General features: G+C 41.7%; 1 protein-coding gene across 2 annotated transcripts; it reads left to right on the top strand.

Annotated features, from left to right (window-relative positions):
* The first annotated feature begins 126 nt into the window (after positions 1-126).
* Positions 127-24,615, top strand: MBTPS1 (membrane bound transcription factor peptidase, site 1). Of its 2 annotated transcripts, XM_059857165.1 has the most exons (23): positions 131-366; positions 2,130-2,622; positions 3,722-3,979; positions 4,410-4,613; positions 4,978-5,088; positions 6,316-6,425; positions 6,784-6,900; positions 7,857-7,924; positions 8,479-8,581; positions 9,292-9,443; positions 10,279-10,440; positions 10,968-11,112; positions 12,186-12,374; positions 12,945-13,117; positions 13,732-13,847; positions 15,794-15,950; positions 16,722-16,846; positions 17,248-17,325; positions 18,769-18,909; positions 21,235-21,366; positions 21,885-22,011; positions 22,684-22,814; positions 23,819-24,615. In XM_059857165.1, exons 2-23 carry the CDS (start codon positions 2,436-2,438, stop codon positions 24,013-24,015), a joined length of 3,183 nt encoding a protein of 1,060 aa, XP_059713148.1. In that variant the 5' UTR covers positions 131-366; positions 2,130-2,435; the 3' UTR covers positions 24,016-24,615. The 2 variants fall into 2 exon arrangements, with proteins under 2 accessions (XP_059713149.1, XP_059713148.1); XM_059857166.1 differs by lacking the exons at positions 21,235-21,366; positions 21,885-22,011; positions 22,684-22,814; positions 23,819-24,615 and adding an exon at positions 21,043-21,203 and having other exon boundaries at positions 127-366.
* The last annotated feature ends 1,730 nt before the right edge of the window (positions 24,616-26,345 follow it).

Here is a 26,345-nt window from a genome sequence, read left to right as displayed (position 1 = left end):
AGGGACCCATCACAGGGCTCTGTCCACAGCTGACGCCAACCTCGCCCCTGGCCCTCAAAGCCGTTTGCTTCAGTTGTCCGGGGTAAAGCTTGTGTTGCCAACAACGCCTTCCTCTCGCTGGCAAAGGGGCTTTAAACCCATACATTTAGTTTGGGTAGGGGCTTAAATGCAGCCTGCTCGCGGTCCCTCGGCCGCTGCCGGCGCCATTCCCTGTGGCTAACGGGACCCCCCGCGCGCCTCTTCCCCCTGAGGGTGCCCGGCCCGGCACCGCCTGCGCCTGCGCACCGCGGCCCGCGGGGCTCTCGCGAGAGCGCGCCGGTAAACAGCGCTCAAGATGGCGGCGGGCCGGGCGGCGGCGGCGGCGCGGTGAGCGCGGGGCGGGCGGGACGGGCCGGGAGCCCGAGGCTCCCTCAAGGTTTGGGGGGCGGGCGGGGCGGCGCTCGCTGTCCCTCGTCTCACGGGGCGGCCTCGCCTGCCGCTGCGGCGTGGGGCGCTCCTCGCCGGCTGTCACTTCACCTCCTCCCTGGCCGGGCCAGGAGCGGCGGCGCTGCCCCGCACGGTGCCCGGCCGCGCTCACTGCGGCTTTAGTCCGGCCGGGCGGTACCGGGCCCGGGCTCGCTGGTCTCACTGTGGTACTGGCGGAGCTGCCCGGACGGGACGGTGCTGCTGCGCTGCAGCATCCTTGCGGCGTTCCCAGCCCGCGGGATGGATGGGGCCCCTCGCTTCGGCAGGAGCAGGGAGTGACTCCGGGGCAGGGGCAGGTTGGCAAGTGTCAGTCCCGTCCTAACTTCACGGTGTGGATGTTAAACAGATCAAATGTGTGGGCGTGCTGCTCCTTTGCTCTTAGTATCCATAGTACTTCGTTATCGTGCTTACATACAACCTGTTATTAGCCACAAGGGTGTTTATTTTGCTCATTTGTGTGGTTGTTTTATTTTATTGCTATAGGGGTTATTAACCGATGAAGTGATAAGGCAGGCAGAGCTTAGCCAAGGCCAGAAGTCAGTGCCCTGTAACTATGTTGAGTTAGGAATGAAGGGGAAACTTTATAACTGCTCACAGGCAGTTCCCAGTCTGTCATGGTATTGTCAGTCAAATAAAAATCGAGGTAATTTCTGCCCCTGTTATAAGGAAATACTTGATAATGCTAAATAAAGTTAAATGAAAATGAAGTTACAGCTGTTGCATTCAGACTTGATTCATCTGCTGTGCTGTGGGGTCAGCCCATCATTCCCTAAATCCTGTGAATTCTCTAGTAAGGCCCCTACGTCCCAGTCGTGGTCACAGCTGCAATACACAGTTCTGTTCTGCTTCCCCAGGTGCTGTGACAAACCAGACATTAATGTTTCTCTTTTCTTGTCTTTTAATGGCCTTGTATTTCTCAGTTGCTGGTCGACTGTCTGGAGTTCAGAAGAATACTTGCGTTGCAATTTTTCTTGAGTGTATTATGCACTTTGGAACATAAGGGGGAGAGGCTGTGCCTCCAAGTGGAAACACTTTCAACACCTTCCTTTAACTTCACATGCTGTTATCAGCTCTAATTTCCTCAGGTGCCCATGTTTTTAGTAACACACATCCTGGCTCAAAAAATTTTTGAAAGACTTTTTTCATGTAGATTTTCAAGCACAGTCACTGCAGCTTTGCCTCTCCTGGTATCTTTTGTCTTTACCTGGCTTTGGCATAGAGTTTGAATCTGATTTGCCTTTGTGTAAAATGAAGTTCTGTGCATTATTTGCCGTGTTTCTGATTGGAAAAAAAACATGCTTTTTTTGAGTGTCCATGGACACTTTTATCACGTTAGTATTTCATTTTGCACTTTTTCCCTGCCATGGGATTTGCATGTAATTTTTAGCTCTTTGCTTCACTTACATGAAGTGTGGTTGAGTTTGGTGGTCATTGTTGCCTGTTCTCTTGTCAGGTTAATACCCAAGTGCTTCACAGGTGCTCTGCTCTGAACAAGGGAAAAACTTCAGTGTTGGTGAACAATTGCAAATTAAATAGGAGGAACTTTTTTCCCTGTTATTTCTAAAACAAACTACCAAAGGTGTCTATTGTGATTTTCAGACTATACAGTTGCACAAATTATTATTAATGCGTCTAATTATTTTCTGTATTGCCCTGCCTTACAGGTTGCCTTGCAATCAGCTTTGCTAATTCTTCTAGGGAGTTAACTTTGCCATCAGAAATGGAGTACAGGACTCAGCTGCCACATCCTGAGTGACTGAATCATTTACTGCAAAATGGAGAAGAAGCGGAGAAAGAAATGAGCCTGTTCACTGGGCTTGACCTGAAAAGACCATGAAATCTCTCCTCATTTTGGATCCAGCTTTCAGAATATCCAGTTGATCAGCACAGTGAAAGCAATGTTTGCTGAAACAAAAATGAACTAGTTTACAAAGAAGAAAATTGTGATTTGAATATATGGAATTTTTGGAATGAAACCATTTTCTTCTGTGACCATGTGGTTTGCAAACATCTGGCTTGTTCTGTTTGTTATTTTACTCTGTGGCAAAAAACACTTTGGTACCAGAGCAGGGAATTCCTCTCATGAGGCTCATGTGTGTCCTGGATGTTCTCGTCTTACTTTGAAAGTAGAGTTCACTTCGACTGTCGTGGAGCATGGTAAGAAACAGTTAAGCAGTAAAAAAAAAAATCCAGGTCATGTTCATGCGTATGTTACTGATTTGTGGTGTTGGTGCAATTGTAACACTCAGGGTTTCTGTAGGAGCACATCATCTGTTAAATTCTCTATATTTGAGAAGAGGAACACTTTTTCAAAGGTTCTTTGTTTAGCTGAAGACAGTGTTCCAACAAGAGAGGGGAGAGGGAAATCCAGAGGATTTTAAAGGTGAAAATGGAGGGGGAAGGCTTGGGATAGGCAAGAGTGGTGTGTTTAGTAGCTTTTGGTTTTGACCTGGCCAGTAGTATGCTTGAGGCTCTTTAATAAAATGTGACCACACAGATGGGCCTTGAAGGGGATAGAAAAGCAAGAAGTCTCTGTGGATTTGTTAGAGGAAGTAATACTTGCATGGAAGAATGGCATATAATAGTGAAGGGAGCAGGTGAAAGGCAGAGAGAGGCAGATGCTACAGCTGGGATGGCAGAGGACAGCAGTAGGACACCTTGACCCTGCATCCTCTGCTGCCTTAGGAACCTGCAGTGAAGCTGTGCTGTGTCTGGGTGTGTGCAGGAGGGTGGCAGAAGTGACATTTGTGTGCACAGCTGGCCACAGCCTTAACACGGTCAGTGTTGTGGTGTGAGCTGTAGCTGAGCCTGCTGGCAAATCACTGGTGCAGATCAGGGACTGGGCTGTTGAGTCCAGCTTGGTTTTCTGAGGTTGTCAGAGTTGGTGTTGGTAATTTGCACTAAAGCTCAGTACCATGTAGAGTCTTTAAACCATACCTATCAAGAAGCACAATGAATCGACATAGCAGTTTGTAACAATAAATTTGTTCCCTTGCTCCTCTCATGTCATTTTGCCTTTCCCTGATATTTACAGTTTCACCTTAATTTCAAAGGTTTTTGTCATATTTCTTATGTTTCCAACACCCCCACCTCTTTACATAGTGCAGAAATAAATTGCAAAACTGTAAAAGCAGCAGAAAAGGGCCTCAAATTGTGATTGTTTGTTCTAAGTAAAGAAAAATTCAGACTTTGCAATGTGAATTCATGCATAAGCTACTTAAACACCAGTTCTGATAAAGTTGTGCTCTTGTTCCAGAGTATATTGTGGCTTTTAATGGATACTTCACAGCTAAAGCTCGAAGTAAATTTATTTCAAGTGCATTAAAAAGTGGTGATATTGAGAACTGGAGGATTGTACCTCGCAACAACCCGGCCAGTGACTATCCGAGCGATTTTGAAGTTATTCAGATCAACGAGAAGCAGAAGGATGGAGTGCTCACCCTGGAAGATCACCCAAACATCAAGCGTGTCACACCTCAGAGAAAGGTCTTTCGGTCACTCAAGTATTCGGAGTGTAAGTTATTTTCTGTGTGCCTGCATGGGATCTGCTTTGGAAAAGTGTCCTTAGCCTTATTTCAGGCCATCAGCTTAGCATTACACAAATGAGAAGTGCCCTGCAGTTTTTCTTTAATTAACAGAAATCTATTCTTTTGGTTATAAAATTGCAAGAGTCTTGTCATACGTTTGCTGAAGCGTGCTATTTTTTCATATGCAACATGGAAGCATTTCTTCTGCAGCAGTCACTTACTTACCTGAGGACAGGGACCTCTGTATCCATAGTAGATAAACCAGCACCTTTTACTGATTTTGATTAGAGAAATTTGATTCTCAATAATCTAAAACTTTTGTTGTAGCAGTATGATGCCTTAAGTTTCCATAAGAATCAATTCTGTGATGGTTTTCCTCGTGCTGTTTGTAATTTTCTTCATTCTAATTGCACACAGCTGATCCAGTGCTGCACTGCAATGAGACCAGGTGGACTCAGAAGTGGCAGTCATCACGGCCCTTGAGAAGAGCGAGTCTTTCTCTGGGCTCTGGCTTCTGGCACGCCACAGGCCGGCACTCGAGCAGGCGCCTGCTGAGGGCCATCCCTCGCCAGGTCGCTCAGACCTTGCAGGCAGATGTCCTCTGGCAGATGGGTTACACAGGTATGCTTTTGCTTGTTGCCTGAGAACAATAACCTTCTTGGAAAAACCAGTGAAGTGTGAGGAGAGGCTAATTGACTCGTGTGTGTTAACCTTTCACTGCCTGCCAGGTTGCAAAGATTGAGAAATAATTTGGTTTGGAATGCGTTGTATATTTATGGAGTGCTTAAATGTATGTGTGTACTTAGGGGAAGTTGGTCATGTTTATGATCTTGGAATTTCTGAGTTGGAATATGAGTTTCTTTATTACCTATAGCTGACTTGAATTGTAAATTGCTTACTACATTAAACAAAAGTTCTCTTTTAACTTGATAGAATAGATTTGCTATGGAGCTAAATCAGAAGAAGCAGTGTTTTCTCTTAATAGGTGCTGGTGTGAGAGTAGCAGTGTTTGACACTGGTCTGAGTGAGAAACATCCACATTTCAAAAATGTAAAGGAGAGAACAAACTGGACTAATGAGAGAACCTTGGATGATGGTGAGTCACTGTGCAGTTTTCCAACTATTTCTGACACTGATGTGTTTCATGCTTGCTGCTGTGCTGCTAACCTCTGTTAAAACTGTGTATCTTGATATTTAAAGCTTAATTTTGCAGTGTCCTAGGCACTTCGTACTCATACCAAATTCAGCAGGGACTATTAAGGTTCCAAAAGGGTGGTGCATAAGTGTCCTTGGAGTCATATGTGACACTTCATCATAGCTGTTGAAAAATGTCAGCGCAAAAAGTTACTGTGTACCTGTGAATACATTGCCAGAGAAGGTGGCATTTAGAGCAAACCCAACAAAGGTGTTTTCTTTCCTACTCCTTTTAATGTTGCTGTTTCATAGTGGTACATATTTCCATACTGATGGGGAACAGCATTTCCTTACTGTGTAGTCCTAAACTGATTTGGCACCTTCCTGTAAAGTTTTTCTATTCTATATAACTGAACTTCTTATTTTCTACACTGTGTTTGTATTTCTTTTTTGTATGTTGACCCTGACTTGCCCTGACCATGTGCTTTCACAGATCATTAACTTCATACAGTTTGGGTCAGTGAGTCAATTGGCCATTGAATCTCCCTAGAGTTCAAGGTAGATGCTTGTATTGCTCAGTCTTGTGTGCACCTCCATAGTTTTGTTTACACAGTAATTACTTTACATTGCAGCACCTGCTTTTGGATAGCTCTTTCTGTAAGTTCTGTGCCCAGAGAGTTGCTGGATAGGCAGATTTGGAGTACAAAAATGTAATGTGTGCAGACCAATAAGGCAAAAGCTAAAGTATTTTTTGAGGAGAGGAGAAAAAATGTTTTCTTATCTCATTGCTCATGCTTAACAAAATTTGATTGTTGCAGACTCAGGATAAAAATCCTTTAAGAAGTCTGCATTAAAATACATTGACTTTGAAATGAGCTACATTTTCCAAAATACTGGTTTTTGTCATGATTTCACTGGTAGCAATCAGGAGTGGATGGACTGGACAATTAATCACTCAAGTTTCATCAGCTAGTTGTCTAGCTATAGTGTGCTGCAAATTCTGTCCCCACTGAACCTGGTAGCAAAATATGGTTCAAAAAGACTAGGACTGAACCCAGCACGTGGTTTGTTGTAAAGTCTGTTAAATTTATGTGATTTTTGCTATAGATGATGTTCAGCGGTAAAAATTCTTTGCAATGTAATTCTTTGTGTTCTGATGTCTTATTTTGTTTACTTCTCATGCTGATAGGTTTAGGCCATGGGACTTTTGTAGCAGGTGTGATAGCCAGCATGAGGGAATGCCAGGGATTTGCTCCAAATGCTGAACTGCACATTTTCAGAGTGTTCACCAATAATCAGGTAGCTATTTCACATATGTTTCAATTCCTGCCTTTTCAAGTTAATGCTGTAATAATCCTTTCCTTTGGGGGTATTGCATGCACTGATAAATGCAGACATTGATAAGTGGAAAGGATACAGGTTTCTATTTATAAAAGACTTGCTACAAGATTTCTGTCAGTTTCCAAATCTGATATGTTTTTCCGAAATAGGATATGGAAGTCTTACCCGTATAATGGAGCAGTAACTCAAACGTACTGAGTGCTAGAAATTTAAGACTATTGTCAGTTTTGTGCTTTATTTTGGTGTTGTTTTTCCTGCATTGTTATAAAATCACAGATTTTTTTTATGGTAACTTTTCCCCCTCTTTCTTACATAGGTCTCATATACTTCTTGGTTTCTGGATGCTTTTAATTATGCAATTTTAAAGAAGATAGATGTACTGAATCTGAGTATTGGTGGGCCAGACTTCATGGATCATCCGTTTGTTGACAAAGTTAGTATGAGGAAATGAAGTGGTCATAATGTTAGTATCTCTCACACAAATGCTGGACTTGCAGAGCTACTTCTTTGTGTCTGGTCCTGCTGACAGTTTCTGTGTTTCATTTGTGTGACAGAAATTTAGTACAGTGTACAGGCTTTTAGGAATATGTATAAAGAATGAGTTAAAAAAACCCCACGCACAACCCACATGAGTTATGGAAAATGCCCTTTAACAAAATGCTTGATAATCTGCTAGAAAATTACTTCCAAGCAGACAACTAAAAGAACCTTTAATATGAGACACTTGACTAAAATCCAGTGTTGGGTGTTTTTTATTTTTAATCTCTGCATGGTTAAATTAGTTCATGGTAAAAAGATATGTATGACATGATTTTAGTGAATTTAAGAACAAATAAGTAAAAAGTGCAGGTAGTTGATTCAGCTATGTGCCAGGAGATTTGGTTCAGGTTAACATGGAATTAGTTTTTTGTCTTTGTAAATGTCATCATTCCCTGAATGTTTGGCCTGGCCTTCAAAAGCATTAAGTGAATTAATTCACTTTTCAACTAAAGGATATAGGCGTTCTTTGTAAAGGCCAGTTAAGGGGTTTGAAGCGTATAAATTACTCCTTTTTTTTTTTTTTTTTTTTTTTTTAATTAAAACCTGCATTGAAATTAAGTTTGACAGTGACTTCACTGTACTCCCCAGAGCATTACTGGAGGGGATTCATAATAACTACTTGACTTTGTCATCTGCAGTGCTTTGTTACAGACAAAGCTGGTGTGAGAAGATTCTGTCAGCAGTGTTGCTGTCAGGGCTGGGTTATTGCTAAAATCATTATAGGAAAGTTCAGAGCTTAATACTAGATATGCAGTGAGATGTATCTAGTAAGGCTTAGAAAGAGGTTATGTCTGTTAGAAAAGTCTTTTTTGGTGGCAAAGACTTATTGTAAACATTGTTTTTTTGTAGGTTTGGGAGCTGACTGCCAACAATGTCATCATGGTCTCTGCTATTGGCAACGATGGCCCTTTATATGGGTGAGTGTCAGCGACCTCTTCAAAGGGAGCTGGCTGTGGTGTTCTGTGGGTTTGGAAGTAGTTGAGCTTGATCAGGAAGTTTTCTCTCCTTTTCTTCTCTCTAATCTTAGAAAGTGACTCAAGTTAAACTCTTTTCCCTGTCCTTATTACTTGCATTTTGTGAAGTACTTAACTAAATGTTTTTCTTTGAAACAGTGGAAAGTCAGCAGAAGGGTGGTCGTGCTTCCAGCTGACGTTTCCCTCTTATTGTGAGCAGACAGCTTTGGGTACTGATCTTGGACTTAAGGAATATAGAAAGGATCAACTCAGAACAATTTGTGGTGTGTTCCTAAAATAAATGCCTAAAAATAGATTTTGTTTTGTCTTCAAGGTACATGGTTTGATAGTTACTGAGTTAGTAACTACCTGATAAGTTGCTGTTGCCTGTGAAATATAAATATGTGACGGAAATCTGATGGCAGCACTTCTGTTACCAGCATAAACTTATGACCGTATCTTGATTTTTTGGGTATTGTTTTAATTTTTTTATATTCCTGTCTCCCAACTTATTCTAGGACTCTCAATAATCCTGCTGACCAGATGGATGTGATTGGAGTAGGTGGCATTGACTTTGAGGATAATATAGCTCGCTTTTCATCTAGGGGAATGACCACTTGGGTAAGATATTTTCATGGTGGCTGCTCACATTTGCAGCCAAAATAAGGGCCTTGGAAGGGCAACCTTTTCTTATTGGGCAATCCTGTGTAGATGTGTGTTGGATAAAAGATTTCATCAGAGATCAGAATAGTTAAGCAGGAAGCTCAATGTTCTTTTCAGGGTTTCTCATAATTCTCCTCACTACTATTGACATTTTTGATGAATTTATAAAACACCCACTTCCTTTTGATTGATGGTGAAGACTTGTCTGTGTGGTTAAATCTGCAAACATTTAAATCTGCCTGCTCGTCCTTTAGTAGAAAAATCCTAGGATTTCCAGGTGCTACATGTGAAATGGCACTTGTTTGCCTGTGGAGCTCAGGGGATGCTTGCTGCACACATGAGGTCAGATGAGCTTGCACGGTGATCTTGATCAAGGGGACTGTCACATGCTTCTGTTTGTGTAGCCAGTAATCAGTGTGGTTCTCATTTGGTCAGTGGTTTCCTGCTTAGCAGAAATGCTGATCATCCTAACCTTGAAAAGTTGGGAACTTGTTCTTAACAGCTTGAATCCTTCTTTGACTTAGTTGCTATTCTGTAGTGCTGAACCTCAGATAATTTGGTTGCTAATTTTACTTCTGAATGACCTGCAGTTAGTTTAAATGCCGAAGCGAAGCCATCAGTGTTCATTTTTTACATTAAGGCAACAATACTTTTGTTTTCTTTCACAGGAGCTGCCTGGAGGTTATGGCAGAGTGAAGCCTGATATTGTTACTTATGGCTCTGGAGTGAGAGGGTCTGGTATGAAAGGTGGCTGCCGCTCCCTCTCTGGGACAAGTGTGGCATCTCCTGTGGTGGCAGGTGCTGTCACTCTCTTAGTGAGGTAAATCTTATATAAGAATCTCTAGAAAGATACCAATCAGTAGGGTCTTAAAATTCTCTGTAAAGGAATCCATCAAATAAAACTAAGTTGTGTTTACATGCGGGAAAACAAACTTGGGGAATAAAATCACTGTTGTTCTGCTTGAGACATTACCTTATCTGGCTACTTCTATGTTTCATGAAAAAAAATTGAGAACTTTTTTGAATAATAGTTAGGTCTTTGAGAATATAGTTAGAGAGAATAGTACTATGAGACAATTTTGTCACGTGTTTTAAGAATTTGGAATTGCTGCCCTTCTGTCGACTATTATAAAAGAGCAGCTGCTGAAAGTAGGCACCTTTAGTAGGTAATTTTATATGTGCTTGTAAAGTTTATAGCCTGCAGGGGTTTATGGGTGTTATCCTGTTGCATAGGTCTGTTAAACTGTTGCACACTGAAGAATTTGAAAGTGGGAACTGGAAGTCCATACCCTGTGTTTGTCATAGCTACTCCATATGGATGAGACAAACCTTTATTTGAGAAACATGCAAAAAATTCAAAGTCACCATCATATTACCCCCAAATATGGTGTGTTTTTCTTTGAACAACAGAGGTATTTTTTCCCCTTGGAAGACAGATATTTTATTTAGCATATAAAGATACTGCCCTGGTTGTAATGACTGCTGGTCCTGGAGCACATTGTAAGGAGAAAAATTCTTGTAGTTTTAAAGAGAAATATACCAGAAACTTGTCTCTCTTCTACGCTTGTATAATGAGAAATCAAGCAATAATAGACATATAGAAACAGAGAATGTTGCAGCAAACTGATTTTGTGGTCTATTTTTTTCTGTTTCAGCACAGTTCAGAAGCGTGAAATGGTGAATCCAGCAAGTATGAAGCAGGCCCTTATTGCATCAGCACGGAGACTTCCTGGAGTCAACATGTTTGAACAAGGACATGGCAAATTGGATCTTCTAAGAGCTTATCAGATCCTCAACAGCTATAAACCACAGGCCAGGTTAATTTTAATCCTTAATTAATCAGTGGTACAATAGAATTTGCTCTTTTGTTTAAGAGAGCAGGTGATGCATGTGTAGCTCAGTTGAGCAATCTGTGCTTGTGCAACAGTGAGGACTTGCACAGATCTTGCATCATCTCAAGCATGAATTTTGACGAGAGAATGGATGAAAAGTCATGCAGCAGTGTAGGGGATGATCCTTTTCTCTTATAGCCTTAGATGTTATGAATTATGTAAGGACACAGTGGAAAAGTACTTAAATTTTAATTTCTGAGAATAAGGACCTTCTCCCTCAACTGATATGTTTCCTTCTTTGTGTATGAAAATCTTTCCACAAAACTTAAAAAAAAAAAAAATAGGAAGGGAAGAAGATTTTGGGGCATATTTGGGAAGTGAGATGAGAGCTTGGTAAACTATGACTGGTGTGGTTTATCTGAAACTTTTTCGTAGTTATGTGTAGTGGCATGTTCTTCTGTTTATTGTTATTTTTTTCATCTTTAAATTTTCCCTCCTCTGTCCTGCTGTAGTTTGAGTCCAAGCTATATTGACTTGACTGAATGTCCCTACATGTGGCCCTATTGTTCTCAGCCCATATATTATGGAGGGATGCCAACTATTGTTAATGTTACTATCCTTAATGGCATGGGAGTCACTGGGAGAATTGTAGACAAGGTAAGAATAAACATTGTTCCAAATTCTGACTGGTTAATGTTGCTAAAGCCTTCCCAGAAAATACTGCTTTAGCTATGAGTTTCTCATAACAAACCTCTGTGCTGGGAGCAAGAGATGCAAAATGTTTGATTAAAGGGTGCACCCACATTGGAGGATTTGTCAACATGAGCTGTTGACAAATGCATTGCTTGAAAACATGATTTGTTAACATGTTTTCAAGCAATGCATTGGTTTCAGGGCGTGTAACAATTTATCTTTGCAAACCAGTTTGAATTAAGATTTACTTAGAGATTTCTTTGTATCCTCTAATAGCATTTAAAATCTTCTGGACAGATCTTGTTAATTTTTTTTTTTTCATCCTGGAACATAAATGATCTCAGTGAAGAATCCTGACACTAAATTAAGCCTTTTCCATGGATCAGGGTGACCTGAATGTATCAGTTTACCCAGGCTCTGCTGCCAGACCTGTTCTTTCACACCTGTGATGTTGAGTGTTTTGGTTGGATAGGGAGGCTTTTAATTAAGTTTTAATGTAGCATAGATTTGAGAATTGATACAAGTTAAAGAAGACACCTGTCCTGTAACTCCAGCCAATGTAAATGAGCCTGATTGTAACATTTTAGTGTGACCCCTGAGGTTTGTTTTAGATTCAAGCTTACATTAAAGGGCACTGAATCTCATGTTGAAGGTAATTAGTTTATAGTAATACACACAGCTGATGTAATTGGCCTGTGTCTGTTCCACTGTTAGCTGGCCCTGTTATCTAAAGGAAATCTTGTGCTCTCACCAAGAAATGTTTGCACATGATCTCAGAATGTTAAAGCAGATTTACTTGGGCAGCTTCTCACAGTCCTGCCTCTGAAAAGCCTCTGGTCTGGGTCATTGACACTGTCACAATTGGGGTGATTCACTGACACAACACCAAACTTTTGGGCTTGGAGGGCACTTTTAAATTTGATGTCATCTTCAGAAGAGCTAATGTTTTTACTTCATGCAGAGGAAAAGGACAATGTGTGCAAAAAGTAGTGATTGCAAATACTGTGTTACCAGTGTTCTGTATTCTCATTTCACAGCCAGACTGGCAGCCCTATCTGCCCCAAAATGGGGATAACATTGAAGTGGCTTTCTCCTATTCCCCAGTCTTGTGGCCTTGGTCTGGATACTTGGCAATTTCCATCTCTGTGGCCAAGAAAGCAGCATCTTGGGAAGGAATTGCTCAGGGTCATGTTATGATCACAATATCATCCCCTGCAGAAAATGAAGTAAGTTCTCTGCATTTTGGATTTTCTGGGTGAAGAGTTATCTAAACTGCTTTCTGATTCACAAATACCTTGGTTTTAAGGGTTTGCTCTAGCCCTGTCATTTGAAACATAAGTTAAATTTGGGTCAGGAAATTAAAGAGTACAAATAATGTTCTTTATAATTGAGAGCAAATTGCATATAATTTAGAATCGGGAAACTTCTCTTTGGGACCAACATCATAATTTCATTTGTTTATTGTGGATTTTAAATAATGTATTTTGAAAAAGATTGCCTGAATATGTTTCTTCTAGAACCATGCTTAATTGTTCCTGAGAAACTTTTAAGATTTTGGACAGTTGAACCAGATCACAGTTGTAACATATGTTAAGTTCTGAGCATAATTACAAACTGTTGAGTGCAGAAAAAAATACTGCTGCAATTTAGGGCAAAAGTAATCTCTTTGTCTCTGGAGCTGGTACTGGTGACAAAAAGTAGATTGGATTCCTCCAGTTTTTTGATCTTTTACAATCCATGGTGAACTGATTGCTGTGGGGAGAAAGGATTTCACTGCAGTTTGTTCTGTGCTTCAGTCTAAGAATGGTGCAGAGCAGACTTCAACGGTGAAGCTTCCAGTAAAAGTGAAGATTATTCCTACTCCACCTCGTAGCAAGCGAGTCCTCTGGGATCAGTACCATAACCTCCGTTACCCACCAGGATACTTCCCCAGGGATAATTTGAGGATGAAGAATGATCCATTAGATTGGTATTTATCTCAGGTTCTATTAAATCATTATTTCTTGATTGTGTGTTAATGATATGGCATAATTTTACTGAATGCTGTAGTTCTGGCCTTTTTCAGAGGAGCATGGGATTATCTTTTGTAAGAAGTCCATGTAAATCACTTGGACTCTATGCTTTTGGTGCAGGATTGTTTTCTCAGCTCTATGGTTTTATTCAAGTCAAATGAAAAGCTTTTAAAATGCCCATTTAAGATACTGAGATTTTTGTTTGGCTTTTCTATTCTGACCCAATTTCTCACAAGAAGTTAAAGGGGATGCTTTATTAACTGCTTCAGCATTCACTTACCAAACAAACTTGACAATTTAAAAGACAAGAAGAGACCCCTTGTCTCTTAAGGGAGACTGTCTTCAAAGTAGGAAAAGACTTTGGTGGCCTTTCATAGATGGAACAGGGAAGCATCCATAGGGAAGTCATGCAGCAGTATCTCAGTGAGGATTAATTGGTCACTGACCAGGACACAAGCTATTGGGAGTATGCAGAGGTGGCAGGTGGACAGGATTTCAGAAAATCAAAAAGGTGGAAATCAGATTTCTACATGCCAGATCTAAATGTCTTCAACACTTTTCTTTTTCTAAGGAATGGTGACCATATCCATACAAACTTCAGGGACATGTACCAGCACCTCAGGAGCATGGGGTACTTTGTTGAGGTTCTTGGTTCCCCATTTACATGTTTTGATGCAAGTCAGTATGGTAAGCATGAGTTAATTGCCTTGTTATCCATACTGTTAACTTTTTCTGAAATGACCTTTTGCTGGAAAACCAAAAATGTGTTGAGGGTACAAATAAAAATTCTAGTGGTAGTAGAAAAATATTTTGGCATTGGAAGTATTTATTATTTATGTGCTGGTGTTTAGTTGTGTGGAGTATTGCTGGGGAAGCTTCCTTGGGAGTTTAGTAGGATTAATGCAGTTACAGTAGAATTTATGCAGTTTTTTCCTTACAATGAAAAAAAGAGAGGGAAAGCCAGCCTCTGTGTGGGTTAGAAGCTCCTCAGTATTCAGTCCCACAAAGGCTGAACTGTATTTGCCTAAAGAGTTTGGCACAGTTAAAATGAAGCATGACCTGTTTAACAGACTAAAATCAAAGGTGTCCATCCTGGTTCTTTTTTTATGTTTAGTGATCTTTGATTAGATAAAAGAGTGGGTAGGGTGTTCATCCAACCATGTGTGATAGCAAAGCAGTGTTTGGTTTGTTCATCAGGAAGGAAATTGGACAGATTGGCCAGGCAGGGGACAGAGCAAGCTGTCTGTGCTCTTTTCTGCTTCCATATGCCCCTTGTTTAACCATGGCATGCTCCAAAACCCCTCTTCTGTTTTGGGCTGGGCTGTTTCTCAGTGCACTGTAAGGTGAGGGTGCATTCTCCTGAGTTTGCCAGTTCTGGAACTGTAACCAGTAGTAATCTTTTGTTTATCTTGATCTTTAGTGAATATCTCACCACTGCTTTTAGAGTTCAGTGGATGTGCACATGGATACATAAATGTTAGCCCTTTAAAGAGTAGCAAATAGTGTTTCTTCTGAGAGCACTAGTTTTATAATTGTTGGAGAGCAACATTAGGGGACTTCTCTCTCCTCTGATTCACCATTGTGTTGTTCCTCATTTCATTGTAGTTTGTTGGATTTTCAGAATTTCCTGAAGAAGTAGTGAGGGGAATAAAACTCAATGATCTGTGGCCCATGTGCCACTTGTCCCTAGCTGGTATTGTTTTCACACTTGGTGAGGGTGCGCTCTGTCCCATTTCTACAGGATCTTTATCAGAATGCTTTCCAAATGCAGACTGCCTGGACTTGTGGAATTGGCTTGGTTCCAAGGAACTGTGAGACATGGGGCTCACAGTGGTTTATCAGGTTGCTCAGGGTATCATCCTGTCAAGATGTGTGTTGTCTCTGAGGATGGAAATTTCACCACCTTTCTGGGCAAGCAGAAAGTGAAGAAGCAAAAGGGCTTGGTATTTAGAAGCAGTCTAAAAGCATAAGCATGTTTTCAGGGAATAAAAGTGTGTTTTTCTGGTTGTGTTTTTTTCATTGATACAGAGAAAGTTATTATTGCTTGTTAATAGGACTGAGAGAAGGTTATGTGAAAATGGCAGTGGCACTTTAGTCAGTCCTTTCAGAATACAGCTGTAGTTTTTAAGGGGTGAATCAAACCACATTTGAGAGCAATTGCTGCCTACCTGGCTGCCAGTCTGCAGTAGTGAGGGGAGTATTGTTAGAGCTGGAGCAGTGAAAAACCTCCTGACCAGGCTGCGTCTGCATTAGCACTCCAGTTTGGATCAGTGGTGAATCCCATCATTGTCCAGCTGTGCCACAGTTTGGCTCAGTTTATGGAGCATTTGGGTGACACCAAACTGCAGAACACACACCTGACACATGCGGGCGTTCAGTTCTTGAGACCACACAAGCAGGAGTCATAAGGAACACCCTAAAAACTTTCTGTGCTGCCAAACTAATTTTGGGATGTGTTTGTCTTATATTTAGCATCCTTAAATATGACTTCTCTAGATGAGCTGCCAGAGCAGGGCACATGGACCAGATAATGTGAAAATGTGCACTTGTGTGGCTTCTGTGTGGGTTGTGTGAATAGTGGTAACATCACAGTGACCAGCCTGGAGAACTCCTCTTTCTGCTTTTACTCACAGGGACTTTGCTGATGGTGGACAGTGAGGAAGAGTATTTCCCAGAAGAGATCACCAAGTTGAGGAGGGACGTTGATAATGGACTTTCACTGATAGTCTTTAGTGACTGGTACAACACGTCCGTGATGAGAAAAGTCAAGTTTTATGATGAAAACACAAGGTAATGACTTATTTCCAAATGCTTTGGGAAATAAAATGCCATAGAATTGCAGATATTATCCTAAAAATCCCAAATGTGATGTACTGTACTTCAGCAGTTGGATGTTACCTGTAAGAAGGTGCTAACTTAAGTAGCAGAACTGACCTTAGGCTACAGCTTAAGGAGCATAGCTACCCATTTTATCATGATTGTGGAGGCCTCTTTGGCACTGAATTCTACTTTTAATGCCAAGAAAAACATTTACAATGAAGAGAAATAAGAAATTGGGGACTAGACCAACAAATGAAAATGGACATGGTTTTACTTTAGGGGAGCAGAATAGAAAGAAAACATGTATTGCAAGAGTATCATCAGGTCATGTACCCATTACTGAAATTGCTGCATGTATATATTGGATATAAAGAAAAAATATATGACATTTTGCTTCTTTTTAAATATGAGAAACAAGGTATATGACTGTCATTTTTATCTCAGCTTAGCCAAACAAAGAGCATAAGACTGAATTTCTTTCTAGTAGATTGAAGATTTTCATGCAGCTGAAATGTACTGAGAACTTTTACATCAGTATTATTTAACTTGAACTCAAAAGCAGTGTTTTCAGAGACAGCTGCTCAGATGCCCATGGAGTTAAAGAAGGCTTTAAGATGTAGTTCATGATTTAAATGGCTTTGTAAAAGTCTGTATGCAGGAGGACATGTGACTTTCTGTTAGCCAAACTCTAGGAGTATATTCTGTGTACTAATAAATAGTGTTACACTGTCATTTTTACAGGCAGTGGTGGATGCCTGATACTGGAGGTGCTAATATACCAGCTCTCAATGATCTGCTTTCTGTCTGGAATATGGCCTTTAGTGATGGGCTGTATGAAGGAGATTTTACCTTGGCAAGCCATGAAAGTGAGTACTGGAGTCCATTGCACACAGGCTACAGTGGGGTGTTTGGAAAATGGCTTTCTGCAAGTTTGAGGTTGAGCAAGAGTCAAGGGAACCGCTCCGATTCAGTGAAAAGAGTCTCGTAAATGATTTCTTAAATTATTTCTTCTTTTTCTAGACCTTTTCATCTTATTTGATTTAGCTTTTCAGATTTAAAAAAACTCCTAAACTGAAAGATTTGGAAAGTGTGTAAAGGTGAGCCTGTGAAAGCTGTGCTTAGCAATGCTTTCTCTGCAAATATACTCATTGGTCAAAATGTGCAAATTCAGTGCAGTGTTCTTGGGAATGTTTTCTGCTGGGCTTGTTGGTAGGGAAGGGAGGGAGTGCCATTTTTGGTCTGACAGCAGTTTGGTGATGTCTTGCAGTGAATTATGCGTCAGGGTGCAGTATTGCAAAGTTCCCAGAAGATGGCATCGTCATTGCACAGACCTTCAAGGATCAAGGTATGAGCTTCCTGGTCCTTTTTTCCGGGTTTTGAGTAGAACTGCAGTGTGACTCTGTATACAATTATTAAATAATGCAATATCCAGGTGTTATTTGCAGCCCTGTATTGTGATTGCTGTGTGGAAACATGATCACGCATGTACATGTGTCTCTGGAAGGGGAGGAGTTGTGTTGTAATTGTGTTACTGGTTCACTCTTCTTGTAAGTTTCAAATGCAAGTGAAATATATCCCCTTGCCATATTTCATTGCCATATTTAGCATGAGTGTTGTGGTAGCTGTGGTGATCTAAAGATATAAATAAGGAAAATTTTAGACAAAATGTCACCAGTGAAACTCTCATAAGGGAAAATTTTATGCATACAGGATGCCTGTGGTCTCAGACTTGAGTGCTCTGTTCTCTTTGCCTTTCCATTCTCTTTTATCATAATATCTTTTCATTTGGGAGAGGGTAATTCAGAACTGTAATGGCAGCAGGCAGTTTAAAAAATAAATCTTGTGTTTGATGAGCTTTTAGGAAGTGCTGTGCAGGAGCTCTGTGAGCAGAGCTCTTAGGGTGTTGCAGGTCAGGTTTGTGCAGATGGGTGAAGAGTGCTTGAGTGTGAGAGCAGAAGCACATGCTTCTGATACAAGTCAGCAACTGCCAGAGAAGATCAGTGAGTTCATTGTAGTTTTGACTTAGCAGAGGTAATTACCTCGTGGAGAAATTCTCTGGAACAGTAGAGCTCATCTGTGTGAGCTTTTTGGAGAAAAGACAATATTCCTGTAGAGCTCATCTGTGTGAGCTTTTTGGAGAAAAGACAATATTCCTGTATGCCAATGACTTATGTATTTCCTTATGTGTGAGAGAGAATGTCAATTTGACAAGTAGCCTGCTAGAACTGCTTTTTCTGTTGAATCCTTTTCATTGCAATTCCTGAGGCAGAAGAACTCTCTGGTTTGCTTCTGCTGTCTAAACAGTGTCTCAAGTAAAGGGGATAAATTTCAAATACAAATATGAAATTTGTCTTTATTTTTTTTAATGGATATAATTTTAGGAAGGAAAGGCAGGAAACCTTTAACCTAAAACCAGATTTCTGTAGAATTCTGCAGAAGGATGAAAACAACATAAAGAGCAGAATATTTTGATTTTAAACCTTTTGCTGAAGATACTAGAATTTTTTATTCAAGATTGTTGAAGATAATCCAGATTGTGAGGTCTTTTTCTCTTTCTTTGAAGAAAAAAATTTATTATCAGTAAGAAACTTTACAATCATGGTCTTGGAGCAGCTTCATTTTTATCATAACGTGGTGGTTTTGAAAACTTGCAAAAATGTGTGACATGGTGTGGGGCATTGTTGCATTTGTCAGCTGGAAGGGCTGACATTTGTAGGCTGTGTTGTTTCATGGGTAGATTGATACTGACTCTCTGCAGGCTATGAAATTTATTTATGCTTTGTTTTAGGTCTTGAAGTTTTAAAACAGGAGACTGCTGTGATTGAACATGTCCCTATTCTGGGGCTGTACCAAGTTCCCTCGGAAGGCGGCGGCAGAATCGTTCTGTACGGCGACTCCAACTGCCTGGACGACAGCCACCGGCAGAAGGGTGGGTGAGCCCTGCCACAGGCACTGGCCTGCACTCACAGCTCTCCTCCGGGCCTTTCACAGCCCCCACCAGAAGCAGATGGTTTTTAGGGACTCTAAATGTTCGTTACAGGGGATTAATCTCAGTTCTGCAGAGCTCTGCTGAAATGCTCTGGGGTGCATTGATAGCAAAGGAGCACCCCACATTAAGTAGCCCTCTGATAAATGGAGCTATATTCCACACTCACTTATTCCATAAGCTTTGGGGGCTGATTTTTGGGGTGGGCTGTTTTACAAAGGGGAGTTTGGTTTGTGGGTTTTTTAGATTTTTTGGGATGTTTTTGTTTGCAGAAGGCACTAACAGTTACACATTCTTGGTCTGAAGTTGTGAAGAGGCCATTAGGAGATCCTTTCACTTTTCCCCTAGTTACATCTTCAGAGTATTTATATAGAACAGTGGATTTTATCTTTTGAGTTGCCTGCCTTGTTCCTTTTGCAGTGTTTCCTGGGAGGATTTATGGTAATGCTCAGTGTTCTGTTGTGCATTACTACTTTCAGATTATCCTACTTTGACACCAGGTAGTGTAAACATGTCGGAAAGTGGGAACTTCCATTTGTTGTCAAGGCATTTGTTTGCAGCTCTAGGTGGCAGTTGTGTGAGTTGTGTGTGTGTTTTCTGTGGCTCCCAGAGAAGCCATGCTTTCTGCCTAACACTATGGCTAATTCTTATAAAATCTTTTTTCTAGCAGTTTGCAAATTTTTAAGAGGTTGCTTAGGTTTCTCATGACATGTAAAGCAGAAGCTGGTAGATCTGTGGCTTGAGGGGAGGAAGATAATCCAATATGTGGAGTCTTTTTCTGCATTTCTGCTGAACAGAACTGAATTTTCCTTTTGTGATGAAAAGTACATCTATAATTTTTTAAGCTTTTGTCACTGATATTTTAAAATACTGCATGGTGCAATCCATCCCTTGCCTAAAGTACTTAAGTTTAAAGGAACTTACTGCCTAAGGGAGCTCTCCATTTGTAGCTTATTTCTTTCTCTACCATACATTTTGGGGTTTTTTAAGAGTTCTGTGATTTTTCCTTATCTGCCTTTGGGACTTTCTGTGAGTTGCATTAACACTGAACATTGGTGCCTTAGTGCTTGCTGCAGGTTAATGAAAGCAAATAACAGAAGATACATAGCTTTAAATTAAGTAATAGAAAAATAATGCTCTGTGACCTCCCTCATACTGTTAAATTCAGTGTGACATCTGAAGCAAGCAAGAGTGGAATGCTCTAAAAAAATCCTTTAAAATTAGCTTTTAAATTGTTAACCAGGACCTATGTCTCCTGCAGAGACATTGGTGGCTTTAACTGAGGAAAATTCCTAACATTTGTGAATATAAATCCTTAAAATCTGTTTGACCTCTTTGAAAAATCAAAGGTGAGGGTTTAGGGGACACTGGGATTATGAAGATTAACTCCCATTCCCAGCCAACTGTTCCTAGGGGCAGAAGTTCTGAGAAAAATACTTTGCTGTGTGGTGGAAATAGCTGATAAGGCATTGTCCTACTCCTGCAAAGGAAAGCTTTAGAGTTGTGATGTGAACTAGCTGGAGTGCTTGTTGCTTAGGGGTAGCTCTGGATTAAGGTAGTAATAATTCAGAGAATCAAAGCAAGGGATCGTGAGCTTTTGAAGTGCAGAATAAACCATGATCATGTGTATTGTGGTGTTGATTGCCAGCCTGGTCTGTACCTCAGCTGCTGTAGGTTATGCTTGTACCTTTAGCTGGGATGTAGTCAGAATGCTTCTCCTTTGTTTGTTTGTTTATTTTTAAGCTTGAGAAAGCAAATGAGTCATGTCCTTGCACTGTAAACACTACCTTGTTCTTACTTTTCTTTGCAAGGTATTTATTTTGTCCTTTCAAAGAAACAGTTGGTTCTCCATTTCCCTGTTAAAAATTATACCAGAAACTCAGAGCTTTCTTTGCTTCCATTGAAGAACCTCATGATTTTTGTCAAAACTTGGATGCCTTGTGCAACCTAGAATTCCTGTATTCAAACCGTTTTTTTTTTTTTTTTTGTGTTCTGCTCCCCAAAAGAGCCTGGTTTGGTACACAAGGGACAATATTTTAAGACTGAACAGTTTAATGCTGTGTTTGTGTGTTGCAGGGGAATGTGGGGTGTGTGTTGAAAGTTGCATCTTTCTGAAAGTGAGCCTAGAACTTCAGGAGAAAAGCACGAGCCAGCAAAATGGATTGTAATTCTAAATGTCATTAAAGCCTTCTTAGCAGAAAGATAAGCCATTTAAAATGTGGCATAATGCATATCTTCTTTTGGGGCCTGGGGCTGTGAAATCCACAGATTGCTTCTGGCTGCTGGACTCCCTGCTGCAGTACACGTCCTACGGGGTGATGCCGCCGAGCCTCAGCCACTCGGAGCACCGGCAGCGGCCGCCCTCGGGAGCCGGCTCGTCCCTCCCCGAGCGCATGGAAGGTGAGAGAGCCTCCCTGGCCATGCACAGCCCAGGGCTGAGGGACCCAGGGGGCAGGAAAGCTGGGGCAGATCCCTTCAGTTACGTGCCAGCAAGGTTGGTTTGCTGTGAGCTCTGCAGTGTTGTGCTGTTTTACTGGAAGAAAGCACATATTGCAGAGTTTTGTTGTGATAATATAGTTGGGGTTAGACTGAAGAAAATGTTCTTTTCATAGAGTAGGAATGTTCAGATGCCTGGTTCTGCAGTGGGGCATTCTAGTTACTGGCTACAGAGCATTATAAAGCATTCAGTCTTATCTCACATGCTGCCAGAAAAACTTGGATTAGCTGCTTTGGGTAGGTGCAGGCTCTTACTGTTTTGTAAGGTACCCTTGGGTTAATTCTGATATTTAGCTGTGAGTCCTCGTTACTGTAAACAGCTCCTGGGTTTACAGCAGCACTGTTTAGCCCAGGGTCAGTGTTGTTGACTTCTATCTTGTCTGTCTTTGGGTAAGCCAGTCTCTCTCTACTGTGAGTTGCAGGTAACCATTTGCATCGATACTCAAAGGTGCTCGAGGCTCATTTGGGAGACCCTAAACCCCGGTCCCTTCCTGCTTGTCCTCACCTGTCCTGGGCCAAACCACAGCCTTTGAATGAAACTGCCCCCAGGTTAGTATATGTCTTTCTTATACAAGAAGTCTCACTTTTGTGTTCAGCTGAAAAATAATTTGACTTATCTACTTTTGAAAGGGACAGCTGTAATGCCTTTTCCTAGAAAAATACCAGATTGCAAAGAGGAAATAATGATTAATTCCTCTTCAGTGAATAACTCTGACTCACCTAATAGCTACACTATGAAACTCAGGGATTTTAAAAATAACTTCACAAGTCACTGTTATGATTGAGCAATTCCAACTTAGAGTGAACAGTCTTGATGAAACCCATCGTCATTGTGTGCCTTGGAAAGAGTTTTCTGGAGCATCTTCTTGGACAGCTCTCCTGGTTCTGCCTTCTCTTGTGCCATTTGTCAGTCCCTTGAAGGAAAGTGCTCAGCACACAACCCTTGCTTGTCTGCTGGTGGTTACTTTTGGTAGTCTGTGTGCAAGAGAGTTGTTGGTAAATAGTTGCTAATCTAGGTTGTGTCCCTTTGATGTCTGAATTTAAATTTGGAGGCCTGCAAACTGCAGAACCAAAAGAATGGGCTGGATCATCATTTGGGTCCAGACTGGTGAGTTATATGTAGGTTGTATATGTACTGTCACTTTCTCTACATGTTCCTACAAGATTCCTTGCATGAATGAAGTAAGTGGGCAGACACCTCTGTCTTTCAATTTTTTCTAGCAACCTTTGGAAACATCAAAAATTACTGTCAATTGACCTTGATAAAGTGGCACTGCCCAGTTTTCGGCAGAACCGACCCCAAGTGAGACCACTGTCCCCTGGAGAAAGTGGAGCATGGGACATTCCTGGAGGTAAATATTGAAAAGTCTGAAAGTTTGCTGGTTTTGCTTTTTGCATAAGCTTTGAAAAAAACCCAAAGTACTGTGCAGCCATATGAGAGGCCACTGTTTATTTTCAACTGTGAAAAACATGCATATAATAGTATGGCTGTGTTATAAAAAGCTGTCTGATTAAGATTTTTTTGTATATTAATAGTTTGTTCAATAGAAAATGTGAATGATATACTGGGAGGAAGATCTTGGTGGGTGCATTTTGATAGTTGAAGTTTGTTTGGATACTGTTTAGTCTGATGGGTCAGCAGCAGCCCCTGTCCTTGGGAGCAGTGGGAACATACCCACTGCTAATTAAAATTTCTTCTGTGAGTACACAAAAGCAGAGTCCAGAAGAGTTTGTCAGAATGGTGCCTTGGGCAAGCTGTTACACTAACAAATGATGTCTAGCACTCAGAACAGCTTTCAGGTAGGCAGCTCTCCTTCACAAGATTGGCATTGCAGGCTGAGCTGGAAGCAGTTGGAAAGCCTCATATGTGCTCTTTTCCCAGGATGAGCTTCTAGACCAGAGACACCTGTAAAAATGAAGGGTTTGTTTCTCTAGCTCATCCTCACTGTATGTGCAGTCTCTGGAGCAAACAAGCATGAAATCACTTTCCTCGTTCCATCAGGATTTGAATTACAGCAATTACTTAGTAGTAAGATTATGGTCAAGTGTCTCCATCTCTCTTCTAATGCAAAACAGAAGACTGTTGTTGCAGGGGAAATCTGGGCTATGCTTTCATGTGCCCAAATAGGTCAAGGTGGAAATGCTGGTGCTTTCCTGTAACGTTAGCATCCCCTCTGATTTTCACTAATCGGTCTGCAGCTGTTAATCTTCCTGTCTGAACTGTAATCTGATTAATGGCTGCCTGGGCTTTGAACAAGAGTTAGGGGCAGATCCTTCTGCTAGATGGCATTAGCGCCACAAAGCCGTCGTGGCTCACGTGGTAACTGCTGCCTTCCAAACCTCTTTGCCTCTCTAGGTATAATGCCGGGCCGGTACAACCAGGACGTGGGACAGACCATTCCTGTCTTTGCCTTTCTTGGTGCCATGGTGGTCCTGGCCTTCTTTGTGGTGCAGATCAACAAAGCCAAGAGCAGGCCAAAGAGACGGAAACCGCGCGTGAAGCGGCCGCAGCTGATGCAGCAGGTTCATCCACCAAAGACACCTTCTGTGTGAAAGCTCTGCCTTGCCAAAGATGACCTCCTGTGGCTGCTTGCTTTCCAGGGCCATGGATCTCTCACAGTGGAGGTGCAGCGAGCATGCACCTGACATCATCTCATAGTCTTTGGTTTGTGGAGAGAGAAAAAGAACCTCAGCTGATCGTCTGTACATAAAACTGCAGCTTTAAGCAGCTGAAGCCACCAAAGACTTGAATACTGTTGAAATGGCTGCTTAGTCACTACATATCCCAAGAGGGGGAAAATGGACCTTTTTTTAAGCTGACCAAACTAAATTTTATTTGTTTAGAGGCTATTTTCTATATTTATTGTTGGGGAGGGCGGGGGAAAAGTCACTTTAAGGACCTCTGCTAAGGAAAAACAAGTGCATTTTTTTGGATGGAATTCAATTTTCTAGAATGGTTCTATGCTGAAGAGTATAATGTGCACCATTAAAGGAGGAAGGGACTGAGAGAGACCAGTACAAATCAGTGAGGCATACTCCTGCAGTTTATTTTTATAAAGCCAACTACCATGATGTTTTGTAATTTTTGGTCACGATTTCACCGTTGTTGGTGAAGCAGATTTTTCAATAAATATGTTATCTATATGAAGCAAAGACAGTGTGCTAAGTGGCTCTTCTTTCCACTTGCAGTCAAAGAGAGCAAATGTCACCTCTCTTCCCACCATATCTTTGTCCTTACCAGTGGTATCCCAAATTGCAGACTTTCCTTTGGAGCACTAACTGGGCAGTCATATAAACAGTGTTTGCTCTGAGTGAGCACAGAGTTCTGGAAACCTGCAAAACTCTGCAGCACATAAGGAGAGAGCTCTCAAAGAGCTGTATAGAAAACTGTCATGGGAATGGCACCTAACAGCACTGTGTGGTGTCACAGAGATGAAAACCCCATCTCCTTTGGTTTGTCCTGCTTGAAAGCCTGTGAATTGTCACTGGCTTAAATAAGGATGCAGGCACAAATTTCTCTTCTCTGTGCAGTGCCAGTTAATGTTGCCATAATTGAAATAGCTTCTCTCTTTTCTAGTGAAGCTGTGAGCTTCTCCCTGCCAACTGCTTTCATCATTGCTCCAGATGAGCACCTTTTCCTAGGAGCCAGGAGCTGGTGGCTGCCTGTATTTGTGAATGGAACAGCAGCCTGGGCTGGTAAGCAGTGTACACTGGTGAATGTTCCTGGGTGAGTTTGTGGGCAGCTCTGGGTGTGGCTGGAGAAAGAGGAGGCAGGGGCAGTCCTGCTGGGCAGTCTGACTGCACCCATCCTCTTAGGGCCTACCAGCTGGGATGGGCTGTGGGAAGTGCACTGCAGGAGAGAACTTTGCTCCATGTAGTCATGGAGCCATGGATAGGGTTTGTGAGTGTCCTGCAAAAAAAGATTGGGCAAACCAATTTTCCCTAACTTGAAGAGTGATTGCCTTTTTGCAGCATTTCTCTTCTGGAGGGTGCACTGGCAGAGGCAACATTCTGTTGCCATGGCAGAGAAGGCACTGAGCTTTTGCTTTGGAGCTGTTAGTGGAAGCTAGGTAGGGCTGAGAAGATGGTCCCAAGGCTGGGCTGCTTGTGCCATCCCAGTGGGGCTGGAGCCTCTTGCTCCTCCCTTTCTGAACATAGATCCATAATGATGGAGAGGGAGAGGGTTTTCAGCATCTCAGCTGTGACATATGGGTGAGGACCATCATAGGACCAGCCAGCAGCAGCTGTGCAGCTTGTCTGGGTTGTAAAAAATCAATCAGTAAAGGTGTGAAATCTCAAGGGCAAACCCTCAAAAGGGATTGCAGGTAGCAAAACATAATTGTGATCAGTGTTTTTATTTGTATGAAACAAGGACTGTCCATTTGCATTTTTGTAACTTCTACAGTCTTCAAAGATAATAATGTGGAAAACATAAATAGCCCTTTTTCCACCTGCCACGGGGACCCAGCACCAGGTAAAGCGGCCAACCCACAGGGACCCTCAGGTTATGGCTTGCAACCCAGGGGATGGAGCTCTCAGATAAATGGGAGAAAGGAAGGAAATTATAAGGGAGGGAGTCCAGAGCCACTGAGCAAAGAAGCTGTCTGGGGCTGCTGTGTTGGTGTGGGAGATGAGCTGCACCTCTCTGGTTTGAGCTGCACCTATTCCATCAAAGGAAGACTGGAAAGCTTTGGTGCCACTTCTCAGGTCGGTGCTAATGAGGAGACTTGCTCCTCATCACAGTACTAATGAGAGATTAGAGCTCCACTGCAGCCTTGAAACGAGAATCAAGCTGTATCAAAGCACCAGTCCGAATTAAGAGCCTTTCCCAATGGCTGGTATTTTACAGCCCAGTGGCTAATTTCTAAGTCATAGACGCCAAT

Source organism: Haemorhous mexicanus, chromosome 12 (genome assembly GCF_027477595.1).
Source record: "Haemorhous mexicanus isolate bHaeMex1 chromosome 12, bHaeMex1.pri, whole genome shotgun sequence".
NCBI classification, from domain to species: Eukaryota; Metazoa; Chordata; class Aves; order Passeriformes; family Fringillidae; genus Haemorhous; species Haemorhous mexicanus.
Note: the sequence above shows the minus strand (reverse complement) of the source record. Positions and strands in the feature narration are given on the sequence as shown.

Coding starts and splice junctions, on each gene's coding strand:
- MBTPS1 (XM_059857165.1), top strand. CDS start 2,436: ATGAAACCATTTTCTTCTGTGACCATGTGGTTTGCAAACATCTGGCTT. Junction 3,980..4,409: donor GTCACTCAAGTATTCGGAGT/GTAAGTTATTTT, acceptor AATTGCACACAG/CTGATCCAGTGCTGCACTGC. Junction 4,614..4,977: donor CTGGCAGATGGGTTACACAG/GTATGCTTTTGC, acceptor TTCTCTTAATAG/GTGCTGGTGTGAGAGTAGCA.